Source organism: Octodon degus, unplaced genomic scaffold (genome assembly GCF_000260255.1).
Source record: "Octodon degus isolate 3935 unplaced genomic scaffold, OctDeg1.0 scaffold00047, whole genome shotgun sequence".
In the NCBI taxonomy this organism is placed as follows: Eukaryota; Metazoa; Chordata; class Mammalia; order Rodentia; family Octodontidae; genus Octodon; species Octodon degus.
The window spans coordinates 6,761,846-6,781,747 of NW_004524623.1; the positions used below are offsets into that span (position 1 = coordinate 6,761,846).

The window sequence follows — 19,902 nt, forward strand, 5'->3', positions numbered from 1 at the left end:
GCTTATCCTACTGAGCCATCTCCCCGGCCCCTTCTAGACCTTACTTCTGATTCCTTCTTTCTTTTTTTTTTTTGTGGAACCAGAGTTTGAACTCAGGCCCTTGCGCTTGCCAGGGAAGCGCTTATTCTACTGAGCCATCTCCCCAGCCCACATCATTTCAATAAAGGAAAACATTTTATAAAATTCAGTATCTGTTTATGTTAAAATTGCTTGGTAAAATAGATAGTGAAGGAATGTCATTCCACACAGCATATGAAAAACTCATAGCCAATATTACAGTCAATGGGGGAAAACAAAGTTTTTTTCCCTAAGATCTGGTGCAGGACAAGGATACCTGTTCTTCACTTGTACTTAACACAGTACTGGAAGTCCTAGCAAGAGAAATTAGACAAGAAAAAAGCAAGAAGTAAGATGAACTATTCACGGATCACAGCATCATGTGTATAGAAAATCAAAGATTCAGCAACAAAGTTATAAGTCAGTTGATATTTCTACACTGAAAAGAAATTGAAAGCAGTCTCATTTTACAGAAATAGCAAAAATAATCAAATACTTAGGAATAAACTTAACCAAAGAGGTGAAAGATTTGTATGTTGAAATTATTCACTGATAAAGAGACTTAAAACACAGATATGTGAAAAGATAACCCATATTCATGGGTTAGAATTAATCTTGTTAAAATGTCCATACAACTGAAAGTGTTCAATAGATGGAGTGCAGTCACTTTGAAAATTCCAGTGAAATTTTACAATAATAGAAAAATTCTAAAATTAATATGGAACCATGTTACACCTGGATCTCAAATATCCCCTACTGTCTCACGTATTGAGCAGTGGAGCTTTTAGAAGCAGTGTATTATGGGAGCTTTGTACTCACCAGTGGACTGATTCATCAGCTGGACAAGATGTGTCACTGGAATTATGTGTTTGGAAGCAGTATTAGTTGGGGCTTTCTAGAGAACACAAGCACATTTTCTTTCATTCATTGTTCATTCATTCATTCATGGAGCTCTGTTAGGTAGACTTGTGTGATCAGAGGCGGCAGTGTCCACAGTGGCTGGCTGTGGGATTAGAGGTGAAGGAATCACAGTGGTCACCTGTGTGCTGGAGAGCTAGATGATCCACAAATTGTTCAGCACAAGAAAATGGAAACCACAGAACAAGAGTGATCAAGGTGCAGCCCCAGTCAAAAATTGTAGACCTGAACTCACCGTGCAGTTGCTGGTCCAATTTGTGCTGAAAGGCTGAAGAAACTGGAGACCTATGTTCAGAAATGATGACACAACTGGAGCTGTGCCAAAATGGGGACAGTTCTTTCCGCCTTTTTTTTAAAGCCTGTTGGTTGGGGACACAAATATCCAGGGGGGTTCCTCCCCTCTTTTTGCTTGTCTACATGTCAGTCATCAACAGACAAACCCAGAATTAAGGTCCACTAATCTGCAAGAAGTTTCTTAATCCATTCACTTTGCATACTATGATTACTCCTCGTAGTCTATCCTTTGTCAGTTTCACATCCAGACAGTTCTTTAAACCATGCTTAATCTCCAAATAAAATAGCAAATTTCATAATTATGACTGATATTACTGTCTGCATACAAGCAGAAATACACTAATTCTCCATACTAGAAGGTAGTTTTTCTTCTGATATTCCATAACTTAAATATTACAGTGTAGATGTAAGATGTAACTATAAGTACTGATGTTGTCAATGAGCATCTTACAAAGAAAACAAGTGTATCTGCTTTATATATGTATATATGCAGAAAAGTACCAACAACAACAAAAAAACTCGTGACAGTTACAATCCCCATTTTTGTGACTGGTCATGCAGTCATAACTGGTGCTTATAACTAACATCTACCTATTATATTCCCTTGATCTGCAGCAAGCACCTTAGTAGATCTTGGTTCTTTAACTGGTTGGGTGTCCCATACCTTAATTCATGAAAATTCTGAGCCATTTGTCAGCCTGTCTACGTTGGGTGGTTGTGTTTCCTGTTGATCTTCATTGAATGGCATGGTAATATTGACAATGGCTTAGAAGTCCTAGTTCCAGAAGGGAACAAGCTTCTGTCTGGATACATAACAGTGAGTTCAGAGAAGTAGAAGCTAAAGTTTAATCTCTGGTCACTTTGGGCTTCTCATGCCTTTTGGTCAACAAGCTAAAAAGGGAACTAAGGTGTTGGTGGGGAAAGATTGATCCAGACTACAAAGGAGAAATTGAACTCCTGCTCCATAATGGAGGTAAGGAGGACTGTATTTGGAGCACAGAGCTCCCTTCAGGCTGTAGGATAAGGTGATGGGAGTAGAAAGGAACATTGTTGCTAGTGAGTTAGTTGGTGTAATTGGTGAGTAGTACCATTCCCATTTCCGCATCTTAATTCTTGACCGGTAACTCCTGGCTATGAGAGCAACAGTTACATATATTGGATGCAGATTGAGAGGATACAGCCTTCTGCAGAACGTTTCCCCAGCTCTACAGTGTATTGCCATGTAGATGGAGCTGTGATTACGTCTTCAGAAGCCCATTCTACTGTTCTGTCTAGCTGCTTCTGGGTGCGTGAACATGGTAAGACCAGTGAATTTTGTGAAAATGAGTCTGCTGTTGCTCTTCCTTGACCATAAAGTGTGTTCCTCGGTCAGAAGCAGTGCTGTGTGGGATACCATGCCAGTGGATGAAGCATTCTATAAGTACATGGGTGGTATTTTTGGCAGAAGGATTACACACTGGGAATGTAAACCATACCTCACGTGCTGTTCCTGTGAGAACAAATATTTCTCCTTCAGCTCCTCATTTCACTCTGTGCAGCCTGGCTGGCATGACGTCAGGAGATTTCCTACTCCATGTGCTTTCACCATGCTGTTCTAACTCGGAGCCAGCCTGCCACAGACTGAAACCCCAAAACCACGTGCACATTAAACCTTTGCTGCTTTAAGTTGTGGTTGTCGAGTATCTTGTTCCAGTTAGGAGAAAAATAATGCTGTAAACCATGAAGAACTGAAATTAAAACAGTCTGGAACAAGAAAAATAAATCTGGGTATATCACACTTCCCGAGATCAAAGTGTATGATAAAGTGATGATCATCAAAACAATGTGGCATTGATAAAAGGGTATAGCTAGAACAGAATAAAGAGCCCACAATTGAGTTTATGATTAGCTCATCTTCACAAGGGATTTATCCATTATTGAAAGGATAGTTTTCAATAAATGGTGCCGGGAAATCTGGATATCCACATGCAGATAATTAAGCTGGACTCTTATCTGAAACCATAAAACAGAAGTCTGAAATTGATAAACCTTTAGGATGTAGTTATAATTAGTATGTCTCATTCCTGGATGGCTCTGATTTGCATGTGTTTGTTCCCTCTGGTTTGAACCACTGGTGGTTCCTGCATGACTGTCCCATTGGGTGGTACAGGGTGATCTCATCAGGTGGTACACGCAGCCCACTGGGACAATAATGCTTGTACCACCAGTGACTGAAGCTGGCAGGAATGTGTTAAAGACTTAAATATGAGGCCTGAGACTACAGAAACAACTAGCATGAACAAGGGGGATGCTTCTTGTCAGTGGTCTGAACAATGACTTTTTGAAGATGACACCAAAAGCATAGGTAAAGATAGATAAGTGGAATGCATCAAGCTGAGAAGCCACTAAGTAGTATCAAAAAGTTGAGAACACACCCTACTGAATGAAAAAATACTTACAAATCCTGTACCTATTATGGGGTTAAAAATATCCTAAATATGTAAAGAATGTCTTCTAAGAAGACATACAAGTAGCCAATAGGTACGTGAAAAGGTACTCAAAGTCACTCATCATGAGGTAAATAAGAATCAAAACTCCAGCTACCTCATACCTGTTAAACTATTACCAGAATATAAAGGCTAGCAGGTATTGGCAAGGATGCAAAGAACCCTAGGAAACTGGTGGTGGCAACAGATATTAGTACTACCATTCTAGAATACAGTATGGAGGTTCCAACTCAAAAACTTAAAAATAGAAGTATCAGTCCCATTTGAGTGCATGTCTAAAGGAGAGAAAATTGGTATCTTAATATCTCTACTTCATGTTATGTACAATTTCTCATTATCCAGGCTATGAAAACAGTATCCATTAATGGATAAAAAAATTTATGTATAAAATTGGAATATTATTCAGCCTTCAAAAGGAAATCCTAAAATTTGAGACAACGTGGATGAACCTAGGCGACATTATGATAAGTGAAACAATCCAGATACAGAAAAATGCTGTCTGCTCTCACTTATATGTGAAATCTAAACTGGTTGAACTCAGAAACACAGAGTAGATTGGTGTTCACCAGGGCTTGATAGATGGGAGAAATGGAAATGTGGTCAAATGGAACAAAATTCCGGTTAAGCAGAAAGAAATTTTGAAGATCTAAGGTACAGTCCGGTGACTGTTGTGTGCGTGAAATTCCCCGAGAAGGTAGATCTGAAGCGTTTCCATTACCACCCCAGAAACAGCAGTGAGCACAGCTGTATGTGGTGATGGACACGTGGAGAAGAAAGATGAAATGCAGCCTTCCGGTTGCATGAAGTGTGCTGAGACCCTTCACTTGCTGAGCACATTCACTTGTTTCTGTGTTGCCTGTAGCTGCTCTTGAGTTGCAAAATCAGTGTTGGGTGGTTGGAATAGGAACTGTATTTGGCCTTCAAGTCCAAAAATATTATTTCATGCTTTACAGAAAAATTTGCAGACTCCTGGTATAGATTATACTTACATCATTTTTAGTGTTGGAGGGAGGGAATGGTAGATTAATTTTCAAACACTAAAACAAATGAGCCTTTTGATGTTTTTGCTGATTGTGGAATTCCCTCCATCATCTTTTTTGATACTGCTCCTGCCTCAGTCTGGCTCCCTCTCGCTCCCTTTTTCCACTTGGGACCCCACTTACCTTTGTGAGGGTACAGTTGTCGAACTGTACCAATTAAAATATCTTTGACCTCTCTCCTCTCTGCCGTCCATTCAAGATACCTCTGAACTAAAAGTTCTAAATATAAATTGTTCCATACCACAGAATTATGTAATTCCATAGTGTCTCAACCCATCCTTAATTCCTTATAGAAATTATTCCAAACAACAGTGTAACCTTTTTAAAAATACAAGATGTGTTGTGCTTTTCCCAAATCCAGAATGCTTAACCTTGGTGTATTTGATTATTAGAATGTGAGAAAAGTTCTGTGACAGCTGGAATCTTTTCTCTTTCCAAGTGTATTATCAGCATCTCGAATGGTACACACAAAGAAATGTCACAAATCCATGTTTGATGAGTGGATTTTGTATGAATAAAAAGAAAATATCTAGCATTTTATATGTGTGGTATTAAAAATTAAGACTTTATTAAAGGGTAAACTCTGATTTATTGTTTTGTACCAACTTTATGTAATACTATTTTTGTGAATGTTTTTCTTGGACAGTTGTCTATACATCCTATAAACTACATTATTGTGTTAAAATTTGTTTGTCCTTTTTGTGATATCTTTGTCATGTCTAATAATATGAACATGCAAAGGAGTTAGCTTTGATGTGTGGGCCATTGTGTTCTCTTTCATCACTTTTGCAGTCTGCCCACGCCTCTGTCGACTGCCTCAGTGGTCATGGGCACTAGAGCATCCTTATTCTGGGTTCCTGGTAGTTTGTCTTGCCAATGTCAGCTGCCATTTCTTAGTTGAATTCTTGGTTTCAGTCTAAATTTTGGCAGTACCTTTTTGCTTCAATCATGGACACTTGGTGAAAGAGTTTTGAAAACAAATGATAAATATTTTGTTTCCAAAATATGGGATTAACTTTTTCAGGAGGCTCATAAGATGGTGAGAGAAGCAAATGTCAAGCAGGCAACTGCAGAAAAACAGCTGAAAGAAGCACAAGGGAAAGTAAGTTTTTTACTAGTTAATAATGAATCATAGATAAAGATGATTGTGTTAAAGATATTTTAACATCTGTTGGATTTTGTACTTTTTTTTGGCTTGGATACTACAGAAAAATATAAAGAAAATAGCTACTGCATCACAGCTAATACAAAGTAACAGTAAACATTGGTATTCATGTGTGTTAGAATCAAAAATTTTAAAGCCTCATGAATCCCTTGCACTATCAAAAGGATTTTAAAATCATTTTAAAGTTCATATTTATTTTCTGGTTCACTGAAAATACCTAAGTATTAGTATATTTTATTATTTTAGAAGTGTGCTATAATCATATTATATTTTGATGAATACAAAATTTCATTTGACATGACCAGCAGCTGAATCTGAGCCACGTGGAAACATCAAAATACTTGAATGCTTTTTCTTTTTATTAGTCTGCAGGAATAGAAATTAAACTTCTTACCCGTCTTTGAAAGTGTTTTGCCCAAATCACTAGCAAATAAGTTGATCTATCATAAAACTGTTTAGTGTGTTTAACTATGTTGATTTCATTTCAAGATTGATGTACTTCAAGCTGAAGTGGCTGCATTGAAGACCCTCGTATTGTCCAGTTCTCCAACATCACCTACTCAAGAGCCTCTGCCAGGTGGAAAGACACCTTTTAAAAGGGGGCATACAAGAAATAAAAGTACAAGCAGTGCTATGGGTGGCAGTCATCAGGACCTCAGTGTGATACAGCCAATTGTAAAAGACTGCAAAGAGGTAACTCGTCAAGGACTGTCCCCTCTGACTCTGTTGGTACTTGTTAATTCTCATCACTGAGGTGTCAGTTATGATTTTTGCCAGAAAAATTTTTAGTACAAAATGTGCAGTATTAAGATGGGGGAGGCTTTATCTAGAGCTGGCTGCTTTCAGGGATTCTTCACTTCCATTCTCTACCTGCCTGACCTTGGAGTACCTGCTGGAAACCTGGTAAGTTTCTTAATCTCAATTTTTTATTTAGGGAACAAACTATGTCTTATGTAAAGGACTGGTGGCTTTAATGACTCGGTTAGTCCAAATGCATTATTATTAGAATCTATAATAAAATATGAAGATAAAAATATGAAAATAAGGTGGTTTTTGTTTAAGATTAGTATATTGCTTTTTATTTAAATTCTGAGAGAAGCAGAATTTTATATTGATAACAGGAAGTCCTAGCATTAATTCAGACAGTTAAGCAACAAAAATAGAAATAACACCTTGTCATTTTTAAAGACATAAAGTGTAACTGAGATATTATGTGCTTTAAATGTCTTGAGTAACAAGGAGGTAACGATAAAGTAGCTTAAATTTTGTCATTGCACATGATTCCTTTCCAGTGAGACTGATCAGTAATTCATGCAGCACCACTCCTCAATTTTTTCTTTAAAAGTAGGATTTTACATTAAGTTAAAGACCATCATTAATCTTGAAGAAGGTGATTGTATTTATTCAATAATATATATTTTATATTTTCAACATGAAATTCTAGAAATTCATTTTTTTATTAAATTTACTGGTACATTTTGGGATGTTGTAACTTGATGCTTTTTTTCCTTCCCCATTCTCCTTTAAACCCTCTTCCTCTCTGCCTTCCCATTTAAGTATTTTCTTCTTGTCTCACAATATCTATAATACGTTTTTTTTTTTTTTTTTTTTTGGTGGAATCAGGGATTGAACTCAGGCCCTTGCGCTTGCCAGGGAAGCGCTTATTCCACTGAGCCATCCCCCCGACCCCTATAATACATTTTTTTAATAATGGATAAAATGACATATTGATTTTTTTATTTTATTGAGAAACATATCAATGAGACAGTTTCAAAACCGATTAATAGGACAGTTTCAATAATTAATACAATGCATATTGTTATCTTCTTAGTGGTTATTCATAGTACAACATGCAGACATGATATCCTGTCCAAATACTATTAGTACAAATCTTTCTTCTCATTGAATTAAGAGAAAGTAGCTGTATATCTATCCTGTTTTGCATATATAGATACAAAATGTTCCTTCATCTGTATCCCCTTTTTTTGTTTAGTTTTGTTAGAGATGGGTATTCCATTGCCATTTAAATATTGTAGATGTGTGAATTCAGCAAAATAATCCAATATAGTCCAGTAGTCCATAATAGTAGTGGGTTATCCATAGGACTAGCAATGTCAGACATTGTTGACTTGAGCCCTTTACAGCTCAGTATATTAATATGGCTTTACTTTCTATACCTCATTTTTATACTTTTCTGTTGGATTGTTAAGACCAAGATAAAGCAAGACCTAAATAACAAGAAATGTAGCTTTTCTATGACTGACTAACAAGGTCAGTTGTATCCCCTTAGGATTTAGCCTGAAACCCTGTACTGCAGCTTGTAGATCCTTTGTCAGTGTCAGCCATGTGGATGAGTCATGGCCATGCTTGACCAGTTTGCTCTCTGAAAGCCTGAGAGAATGTTTTCTCTCCATGTGACTCTCCTTAGGCACACTCTTATGTCATCGATCACATTGCTCTGTGGCCCCTGTAGTACATTTTGGTTCTTATTTACGCTTTTGGTTTCTCACCGGGGAAACAATCTGGTATTTACACATGTGTGTCCAGTCTATTTCACTTAAGAGCATGGCCTCAAGGTGCATCCATTTAGCTAGAAATGTCTCAGGCTTATTCTTTTATGGCAGAGTAGTATTCCATTGTATAAAATCCACACTGTCTTTATCCATTCATCAGTTGATGGGCATTTGGGCTTTTTCCAAGATTTAGCTATTACAAATTGTGCTGCTATAAACATAGATGTGTGCATATATTGCTGTGATCTGATACTTTTAATTCATTTGGGAAGGTATCAAGAAGGGGAATAGTGAGGTCAAATGGGACTTGTAGTCCCTCGTTGAGGAAGCTCCACACTGATTTCCACAGTGGCTGCACCAGCCTGCACTGCCACCAACAATGGAGAAGGGTTCCTTTTTCCCCACAGACCCTCCAGCATTTCTCTGGTTGATTTCTTGATAACAGCTATTCTTTCTGGAATGAGATTAAATTTCATTGTTTTACTTTGCATCTCTTGAATGCTAATTAGAGAGAAGTTCAATGCTTCATGGAATCTGTACAAATCTAAAATTTTCATTGAGGCCAGAGAGATGGCTCAGTAGAATAAGCGCTTCCCTGGCAAGTGCAAGGGCCTGAGTTCAATCCCCAGTTCTGCCAAAAATAAATAAATAAATAAAATTCTCATTGATTCCTGTGACATATTTAAGAAAATTTAAAAACATTTTGATTTCTTTAACTAGCAACTTTAATTGCTCATTAAACTTGTATTTTTGCTAGTTTCTCAGTAGGTGTATAATTTTGTGTTTTTCAAACTTAAAAATTTGTTTTTCTATGGAACCTTTCTAAAGTTCATTTTTAGATTTTGAAATTGTTTAAGATATCAATAGACATCATATAACTTCAAAATAATAACTTCTTGCTTCCTAGGTGTATCTCAACCTTCTGATGTTTTATGTCAAAATTTTATTAGATATAGTAGATGTAAAAATTTGACTTACATAATTCTTAGAACAAATACAACAGCCTAAAAGAAAAGAAAGTTCTTGTCTTTTTATAGAATACATGACGAGACACTCAATCATGACATTAACAACATGTGTTCTGTAAACATGTAAAGTGCATGCATGCAGCCACAGGTATATGCAATGCATGGCTTTGGGATTAAGCCACATAGATTGAATTTGGACTCTCTGCTGTAGAGCCTTGGGCAAATTATCTAAGTCCTTGCTTCCTTACCTTTTAGAATAGGGTCATAATAAATGTCTTGTAGAGATTTGAGCAGTTTATAAAGTTGTGCTCATATTTTTTTTAAGAGTTAGCTTTTAAGAAATGCCTTTAAACTAGAGTCTGTTTTTAGAATTCCAGTTGGCTGCTTTGGGATTTATGTCCATTTTCCTTACTAAAGGAAAAAAAAAATGAAAATGTTATTGTTTATCTGCTAATATTCTTTGTCCTTTTGCCTTTAGCTTTGATTCAAGGAATTTATGAATTGGGAAGAAAAAATTCACATTGAGATTGCTTTTATACATCTCAAAATCTATAGGAAAATGGATACACTCAGTTCCTTGTTACTTTCATGTAAACTACATGTACCTGTGACTGAGCTAGCCCAGAAGGTGGTCGCAGGCTTAGTCAGTGTGTTGTTCATAGGACACCCATTGTAGCTGGATACAGTGGTGTAGAGCTGTGTGACGAGAGTACTGTTTTGTTGGGTAATGTGTGTGTAGCTTTGTGGTCCCCCAGGTGGTATGGAGTGAGTGAGGCTAAGTGAATGGAAGGATCCCCAGGAAAGAACGATTGGGAAACATTTATCACAGGGAAAAGGAGAACAAGTAGGAACAGCTAGAGAAGTGATAATTCACTGATATATGGTAGATACTGGAAATCAAAGTGCTGGAAGTATAATGGCCAATTTATTAGACTAGATGAGAATTTAATACTGTGCTTTATTTTGGTTTTTTTTGTTTGTTTATACAGTAAACATTTTGAAAATTCTTTTAGGACTGCACTGAAATAATAACACAGTTGGTGTAATTTTAACCGCAAACTAGATTCACAGCTTAGGTTCAGTTTGTTTAAGACCTTAAATTGACTTGTCTCCAAATTGCCTTTTAATTATTTTTAGAGAAGACTTCACCAGTTTTCATATTCACAGCAGTGTGCACCTGTTTTAAAAGGGCCAGCCAGGTTTTTAGAAGAAAAACTATTTTCATACAATAATTAGGAACAGCTCAATTTATTTAAATGAAGAGCATTGTCTTTTATTACTATTTATATTAGTTTTGGTTTTGTAAAGTGGTTTTATGCTTATGGTTTTTAAAACTTCTTTTCATGTTTTCTTTTTGTTTGTTAGGCTGATTTATCTCTGTATAATGAATTCAGATCTTGGAAGGATGAGCCCACAATGGACAGAACATGCCCTTTCTTAGACAAAATTTATCAGGAAGACATCTTTCCATGTTTAACATTCTCAAAAAGCGAGGTAATTTTTTTTCATTTTAATAGGAATGTGTTACAGTTGTTTTTATACTTTTTAAAGTCATGTTACGTATTTTAATAGCCCTTATATCAAATATGTTATTATAAATTCCGTGTTTTTGCCATTTCATCCATTAGGATTGTAATTGTTGGCATTCAGTTATTGAATAGTTTTTCTTATCTGAACATGGCTCCTTCGTACTGAAATGTGCATTGCATTGGAGTGAGGCATAAATCTCGTGGGCAGGAGAGCAGGGCCTAGGACCTACAGTCCTGGGGACAGTGAAAGGAAAGTTTGTAAAGGTTTTTGTTGGGTTTATTTTATACATGATGGAAAACCATATTAGTTTCTTCATCTTTAGGACAAGAGTGATAATGCCTTCTTTGGTTATGTCATGGGATTATTAAAAGGAAAAATTAAGGAGATACAAAAACTTTAGAAGTACAGGACGTTACGTACATGTACATTCATCTGTTTTGTCCTTACATGTGAAAGATTTTTCTTCACGTATCCTGTTGATTAATGTTTAAGAAATTTAATCCTAAGAATCTTCTGTTAAATCTTTTGAGGATTTAATTATAACATTACTTGTAAGGATAACTGAAGATAAATAGTATAACATTTTTGATATGAATATATGTCATTATGATGGCTATGTAGTTGGTTTGTGGTAGGCCGGTCTTAATCAGAGTGGAGGAATTTGCCTTTCTGATCTGCTGTTTATCAAGTGTTACTCTGGAGACATAATACTTTATATCTTACGTATTTTTTGTAGACTTTTGTACACATAAAAACAAATTGAGAAAGTATATAGCTATACTTACTATTTATCGCATAACTTATTTTGAGGTAATATTTCAGTGAATGGTAACTGTGGGTAAGGATTAGAGAGATCAGAATTAACACCTTTAGTTCTCTGCTAGGTAAATGGGAAAAGTTACTTCTCTATAACTGAATTGCCTTTCATAACAGTGTTTGCATTATGAAAGAAATCAAGGCTATGATTCCTTTCACTGGCTAAGACTGAGTTAGTGAAACTTTGGTGAGAATAACTTATGAAATAAGGTCACTATTGAATATAGTTTTGACATTTTTGTGCAAGCATAGTGATGTAATACTTTTCTTTTTGAAGTTGGCTTCAGCTGTTCTGGAGGCTGTAGAAAACAATACTCTAAGCATTGAGCCAGTGGGATTACAGCCCATTCGATTTGTGAAAGCTTCTGCCGTTGAATGTGGAGGACCAAAGTAGGTTTTCTCTTCTGTGACTGTGAAGATGAAATTTAAAATTTGTATGTTGCATTTTTTTAGTGATTTTTTTGTTTGGTTTTAAATGTGTTTTAATTTCTTCTCAGATTTCTGTTTACAGTCTATGCAGCCCAAAGACAAATTCCCAGGGATACAGCATTTAAGTTTAATATAGAAAGTATGTGTATATGACTTAGGTATGTGTGTATGAATTTTATAGGGATCCGGGGAGGCCAATATTAGAAACATCACAGAATTTTTTTATTTTTTTATGTATGTGTGTAGCTGTGTGTACTGGGTATATATAAAATACTTATTTCTGAGAGTTGCCATAAAAGTTAGTTTGGAGAGGTAGTGAGTTACACCAACTCTTACCAAGCTTGGCAAAAAGTCTTGATGCCAAAAAAGTCTTGATTAATTCTTACCTTTCATATAGTTATTATAAAAAATTCTATTTTTGGCAAACAATCAGTTCTGTCTTTTATATGTGACTGGTATTTGAGAATACAGATCTTAAGTAAGACTGCCATATTTCACTGCAGGCAAGGCTTTTTTATTCTGCCTTATAGGGAGGGAAGACTGAAATGAATAGTATCGAAAACCTTAGGCAAAGAAAATGTTTTGCTTAAAACCAAGGAATAATTGTGCCTTGGCTTTGTTTTTAACAAATGGTTTGGAAAGCTTTTGAGGAAGCTGTGTAGTGATTAAGAAGCAGCTGAGTGTGGAGACTGGAAAGACTGAGAAAGTCATAGAAGGCAATTGATTGTTGTCAGGGTTGTTTTGAAACCAGAAGACAACAAGACTGAGGTTAACTACCACATCTTTGTTAGAGCCTATTGTAGAAGTGCAGTCCTCAACACAGTTCACAATTCTGAACTTTAAGGAAGGGATTTACTTTCTTAAATTCTATACCTGAATTTTGTTTTGTTTTGTTTTTAATGTATTTGGTTGTTACAGGGTCTCACTACGTACCTCAGACTTGTAGTGATCCTCCTGCTTTCAGCCTCCCCAGTGTTGGGATTACAAGCATGTGCCATCATGTCTGGTCTCAGTGGCTGGCTCAGTGTGCCTGGGGGCTGGGGCCGGCACAGCATGTGGTGCCAGGGATCAAACCCCAGTCCCTGCGCTTGCCTAAGCAGGTGCTTAGTCCACTGAGCTGGCCCTAGGCTAGATTTAGAGAATAACATTAGTTTAAGGATATTGTGATTAGGTTGGAAGCCAGAGCCCATGCTACTTGTAATGTATATTATGTGGAAAAAACTAAAGGAAGTCTTTTTTTAAAAAAATGAAATGTGAAGCATGGCCCTGGCCAAGCTCATGGGATTATATTTTGAAGATAGGGACTAAATAAATAAATGGCACTGGACTACAGGGATTTTGAAGACAGTACTATTCCAGCTGTGATCAAGGACTCTTCTTAGAAGGAGAGGGATTTGGTCTGAATTTTTGAAATGGGGGTGAAATTTGGATAAAGTACAGGTGGGCCAGATATGGTATCTCATGCCTGTGATCCCAGGCTATGATAGGAGAATCACAAATTTGAATGCAGCCTGGAAAATTTAAACTGGGCATGGTGGCCCATACCTGTAATCCAGCAGTCAGGAGGCTGAGGCAGGATTGCCACGAGTTGGAGGCCATCCTTGGCTACATAGTTCAAAGCCAGGCTGAACTACATAGTGACATCCTGTCTCAAAAAATAGGAAGCAGAACAAAACAAAAACCCAGCCTAGACAATTTAGTGAGATCTTATCTCAAAATAAAAAAATAAAAAAGGCCTGAGGATGTAGCTTAGGCCTGAGGATGTAAAAAAAGTCCTGAGGATGTGGTAGAACCTCTGGGTTCTGTACCCTATCTACAAAAAATGAACAAAAGAAAAATGTGTGGTATGACTGATGGCTTAGAAATAGGAAAGTGGAGTGTGTTCAGAGGGTGGCAAATGTATGGAAGAGAAAGGAGGATATGACAGTCTCCAGAAAGAAAAATTAGATTAGGGTTTTGGGCTGTGTCAAAGAGAAAGATGGTACAGGTGGATCTCTGGAATAATGATTCGAAGTAACTTTGGAAATTATTCAGAATGGCTGTGGTGGTGGAAGGATTAGGGGTCTAGATTTAGATATGTTAACATCCTTATATGAAAATGGCAAGCAGTTTTAAAATATTGAGACTAGAGCTAAAAGATAAACTAAGATATCACATACAAAAATACAGAGCAAAATATTGGAGTGCAGTCAGAAACAGCATTCAATCCTGACTCAAAACAAAAGTACATTCTATGACTGGTTTCCACGTGGTTTTAGAAATGAGATCATTTAAGAAAGTGTTTATTGTAAAAGTTGATGCTTAAAGCTACTTTAGCAGAGCCCTTTCAAAATTAGAAAAGACACATATAAGTATATATATATATGTTTCCAAAAGAGTAACACATCAATTAATTTTAACCAGTTGAATGTTACTTTTTCCTCTTGAGTAAATTATACTTTTGGAAATGTTAAGGACATCCGAAAATTGAACCTTAGTTTATCCTCCCCAGCCTAATAGTTCTTGAAGATATTGTTACAAATAAAGCAATAAATAAGCAATACTAGTGAAGGGATAATGAGTCAAAATCTCTTTGAAAGGGTAAGAATCAATTTGTGATTTGCAAATTATCCAAATAGTTCATACTCCATATGTTTTCTTAATTATGGTGACATATTTCTTGTAGGTATAGCTGAAATTTGATGTTCATGTAATATCTCTTTATTGTATAATTCAAAATGTCATATAAAATGCCACTGGCCCTCTGTTATAATGAGAACCGTGCTGAGTTTTCATTGCAAAAGAGTGGTAGTTATGTCCAGCCAATTCCTGGCTTATAATGGTGCTAGCCAGCGTGCTACAAGGCCAGCCTGCTGGACAAGCAGCCACATCTCTTGGAGCAGCAGAGTGGCAGGTGGCTCCTCACTTAAATGGTTGCCTAATGTCTGCTGTGTCCCAGGCATATGCCTGATGGTAGGCATTTTAAGATGTGTAAGATAAAAGTCCTTGTCTTGAAGAGCCTTACGGCCTAACCCTCAGCCAGAAAGTTCTCATACCAAATGCCAGACTTTGTGGTACACAAATAGAAAGAATGGCGTGAAGTGTAGTGTAGTCTTTATGTAAATGCTAGGATCAGTGTGTTTGTAAAATGGCTTATTCCTTTGTACTTCTCCCTGTTTTCCACACTAAGTGCCTGTAAACCAACCAGCCAAGCAAAGAAAGTACCCTATGTAGAAGCTGTTACTCTGCAGCTATCAGTAACAGGTTTTGAGACATAAACAGTCATCATTAGGTTCTTTGCTCCAGAGAAGTTACAAGTCCTGTGGAAAGCTGAGTGCTCTCCTGCAGCTGATCATTCTCGTGCAGCTTCACTGTTTGATAGGAAATCTGTTTAGAACATCTACTTTCTGTGTCTAGAACCATAGTTAGTGTTAAAGTATTATGTAATCCTATGAGGGCAGGGAATTTTACTTCTCGTTACTCTAGTCAGGTATCCAAAACAGTGCCTGGTTCCTACTAAGTTCTCAAATATTTACTTCTGAATTGGATATACATCTTGTAGTGAGCATAGGGGCACAATGCCTTTTAATTTTTAAAAATTAAAATTTAATCATTATTTTTACAGAAAATGTGCTCTCACTGGCCAGAGTAAATCCTGCAAACACAGAATTAAACTAGGAGACTCCAGCAACTATTATTATATTTCTCCTTTTTGCAGATACCGGGTAAGTGATTTACCATGAGTTTTAATAAAGGTTATATTGATATAAGACATTCAACTGGTCATGACATTTTTGTACTTTTGTTCTAGATCACGTCTGTGTGTAATTTTTTTACATACATTCGATATATTCAGCAAGGACTTGTGAAACAGCAAGATGGTAAGTGTTGTTTATTCATCATAAATATATGAAGAGGTAGCAAGAAGTATAAGGACAAATAATGCTCAAACTTTATTGTTTCTACGTTTATATTGAATATCCTTTATAATTCTAATCGTGTGTGATGATTTGGGAATAGTTAACCTCTTAAAAATATGGAAATATCACAGTGAAACTTACTGCTTTATACAGTTGATGCATGTTAGTTAAAGCATTTAATAATTTTAAAATTTGCTTCTTTTTTAAATTTAAGCAGGAGCACTTTAACTAGTAAGTGATATATGCTGAACTGAATGGTAAATGTAAGAAGAGTACAGAGCTTATTGAATTTATTCTTTACTAGATGAAAATGAGCTAGCTCTGGAAGTAATCGATTTATCTTAATTGATAAGAACTGTGGACAAGCTACTAATTTTCCCTGTATTTCATATGTGAATTAATAAAGTGGTCATGAAATAATTGTTTTGAATACAGTACCATGTTTTGAGTCCACAGAAATGTGCAGATGTTGTATGTACCTAAGCCAACCATGCAAATGTTTAATATTGTTAATATAATTTTCCACGATTGCTGATGGTTTTATAACCCAAGAACTTTAATATCAAGCATGAAAACTGATTATGACCTAACAGCTCCAAGGCTGCATTTCTTGAGCGTGTTTTAAAACTGAAATAGCAGATGCTAGATTAGGAACAAGTCTGTGTCAGTTTTGTAGTTATGAGAAATTTCTTTGTTTATATTTTTTAGGCACTGAGAATATTCTTATACTTAAAGCCTAGTAGATGCCTACTACCGTTCAGTTACATAAATTAGATGGAAAAATTAGACTGTCAAAAATTAATCATTCTTAAAAAAAATTAATCATTCTCGAGCTCCGGTGTATTTTTTAAAAAGTCACTAGGGCTGAAAGATGGCCCAGAGGTCTAAGTGCCTGCTTAGGCAAGTGCAGGGACTGGGGTTCGATTCCTGTTACCACATGCCACTCCAGCCCCACCCCCGGGCACATTGAGCTGGCCACTGTGATCTGGCATGGTGGCACATGCCTGTAATCCCAGCTCTGGGGATTCTGAGAAGGCAGAATCACTATGAGTCTGTGTAGCGAGTCCTTGTACCATATACATAAATAGATAAATTTTTTTAAAGAAAGTCATTAATTAGAAATTTAATTGAATTTTAATACAAGAAGAGGGATGAACCCTAACTACTTATGGGTGAGTTTCAAGAGCCTGTGTAACATTGAAGTAATTTTTAAGCTTTATATTACTTTTATAACTTGAAATTAAAATCTTTTTGATCACCTGTTGTTGGTAGATAATGTTATTTAAACTGGAGAATACATAATTTATGTTAAAGTGTGAAGAATTTTTTTTGTCTTTGTTAAAAGATCTACAAGGATATCTGAAAGACAGTTTACTTTATCAAAGTAGAAAGAAGGTGACTTGAGTGATTTTGATAGAGTAGTATCGTCTCTGGTTTCTGTCACTCTTAAACTTTATACAGTTGGTACTACATAAATAGGTATTTGAAAATCTAAGATCTTTTATTTGTGTCTTGTGGCAAAAAAGAATTGAGGACAACTGAATGTAAGGCAGGATTTCTTGACTTTGCTATAGCTTGAATATCCCTCAACCAGAAAAATATGAGGCTCTCATTGCTGACCTGGTGCCAAATGAGGAAAATTCTGTACCTGACTTTCTGTGATAAGTTGTAGTTTTGTGATGAGTTGTAGTCAGCACACATATGCTCTAACAGTATTCAGGATATATGTACAAGGGATGATCAAAATATATAGTAACATGTAAAAATTATTACATTGAAGGGTACATTGCCATTGCTTTTCTTAAAAATACTTCTTGCTTTGAATGCACTTATCTCATGGTTCTTCCTACTTTCTGAAGCAATTCTGGAAGTCTTCACTTGTGAGTCTTTTTAAGGTATAATAAAAATTCAGTAAATGCTGGTATCAAGTGCCATTTAAAAGAAAGGCTCTTCAAAACATGAGATGCAGTGCCACTTGGGGCTCTTCCCTGAAGTCAAATGACCACGACGAGTAAACATTTAGACTTGAGTCAAGGCATCGAGTTAACCTCTGTAATATGAAGACACAGACGAGAACTTCCAGAACAGCTTCCAGAAGGGATAAGAACAGTGGGATAAGTATGTTCAAATTGAGGCAGTGTCTTTGAGAGGGTTGAATGGAAGTCCATGTTTTGGTTAACAATTTAAGCAAAGAAGCTAAACATTCATCATATTTTTGTATAAGGTGCATTGGAGACATAAATGAGTTTCATTGAAGTCTCTTATCTAAGACCTTTATACTCCAAAATCTGAAGAAAAAAAAATCCAAAATTCAAGATGCTCTTGGTCCCAAACATTTTGGATAAGGATTTCAACCTGTATTGACATTTTGAGCTGGATAATTATTTGCTCTGAAGGGGTGTATTGTATATTGTAGGATATTTAATAGCATCTTTAACCTTTACTCACTAGATGTCTGTAGCAACCCTCAAATGTGACAATAAAAAGTGGATCCAGTTATTGCCAGATATACCTTAGGGATGGGGAAGTTTCCTGGTTGAGAACCACTAAGAGGTCAATTTGGTATGACCCCAGAATTTAGCAAAGGAAAGCAAGTTATGGAATATCCTTTATATTTATTTTTATTTCTAATTTGAGCCATATACAGAACCTTTACGTGTTATTACAAAGAATTTTACTGATTTTTCTGGATTATCTTTTTGGTTTTTTCCTATTGCACTTCCTATTAGTGTTAATGAACAGTAAAATTGCCAAATATAACACACTGGAGCAAGAAGATGCACTTGCTGGACGGTAACTGAATGGTGGAGCACTGGGCATGCTCACCTTGGAGTGGAGCAGCACCAGTGCTTCCTCAGGGATGACATGTCTACTTCTCCTGGGGCTATAGTGATTGTCTTTTATGTATCTAGCATTTATTGTGACAAAAGTGATAAGTATTGCTTATTAATAAAACTAGGATGCCCATAAGTAATAAAAAGTTTATGTGAAATATTGAAGGGTAATGTAGTCAGTAGTACAATTGGGAATGCCCAATTTGTCATTTTGGCATGTTTATAATTTTAAGTGAAACATTAAAAATAGTTCAGACGCTAAGTTATGATTTACATATTTCTTTTCTCTGTGTAGTTGATCAGATGTTTTGGGAAGTTATGCAGTTGAGAAAAGAGATGTCACTGGCAAAGCTGGGTTATTTCAAAGAAGAACTCTAATGCACTGCGTGGGACCACACACAACCTCCTGAACAACTGGAAATTGGCTGAATGTTTTTATGGTTACTCAACATTTATTTCCAAGAAATGGGTCCAAGACTTTTCCCTCTTTTTGAAAATTACACTGAGAAGTACTGTGATTTCTTTTCAACCGACCTATGCTGTGTTTGCTTATTCTTTAGTTGGACACACTGTAATATGAAGAATTACAGGGGTATTAGTGATTATAATTTATAGATGCAAAACCCAATAAATAAATACATAAATAAATGGTTTATGTTAGATTGAATGCTTTTCTCTTCTAGTTCTAATATGACCCCTTAGATTCAACAGGATATATTAAGTAGTTTTCACATGTATACCAAACTGAGGCAAGAAAAATTATTATTATTTTTTTTTGCTTTATAAGATTTTATTTTTTTATTAATACATGTTTTTGATACATAATGAATACATTCATCATGGGGAGTTGGTACATGTACATACCACATTTTTATTTTCCCCTCCTTCCCTTCTCTATCTCTAGATTCCATTTCCATCTGCAAAAAACCTACCTCCTGCTTCCTCTAATTTAG

The 19,902-nt window shown here is 36.0% G+C and overlaps 1 protein-coding gene across 4 annotated transcripts in view; it reads left to right on the forward strand.

Moving 5' to 3' along the window:
• Positions 1–19,616, forward strand: part of Rab3ip (RAB3A interacting protein) — a 56,835-nt gene extending 37,219 nt beyond the window's left edge. For 2 of the 4 annotated variants that reach the window (XM_023716305.1, XM_023716304.1), the window contains exons 5-12: positions 5,820–5,897; positions 6,450–6,653; positions 6,807–6,863; positions 10,807–10,935; positions 12,065–12,177; positions 15,821–15,920; positions 16,007–16,076; positions 19,245–19,609. In XM_023716305.1, the coding sequence (XP_023572073.1) occupies positions 5,820–5,897; positions 6,450–6,653; positions 6,807–6,863; positions 10,807–10,935; positions 12,065–12,177; positions 15,821–15,920; positions 16,007–16,076; positions 19,245–19,327 (834 nt within the window). In that variant the 3' untranslated portion in view covers positions 19,328–19,609. Of the gene's footprint in view, positions 1–5,819; positions 5,898–6,449; positions 6,654–6,806; positions 6,864–10,806; positions 10,936–12,064; positions 12,178–15,820; positions 15,921–16,006; positions 16,077–19,244 lie in introns of all 4 variants that reach the window. The other 2 variants (XM_023716306.1, XM_004632158.3) reach the window with 2 other exon arrangements.
• Positions 19,617–19,902: the final 286 nt, after the last annotated feature.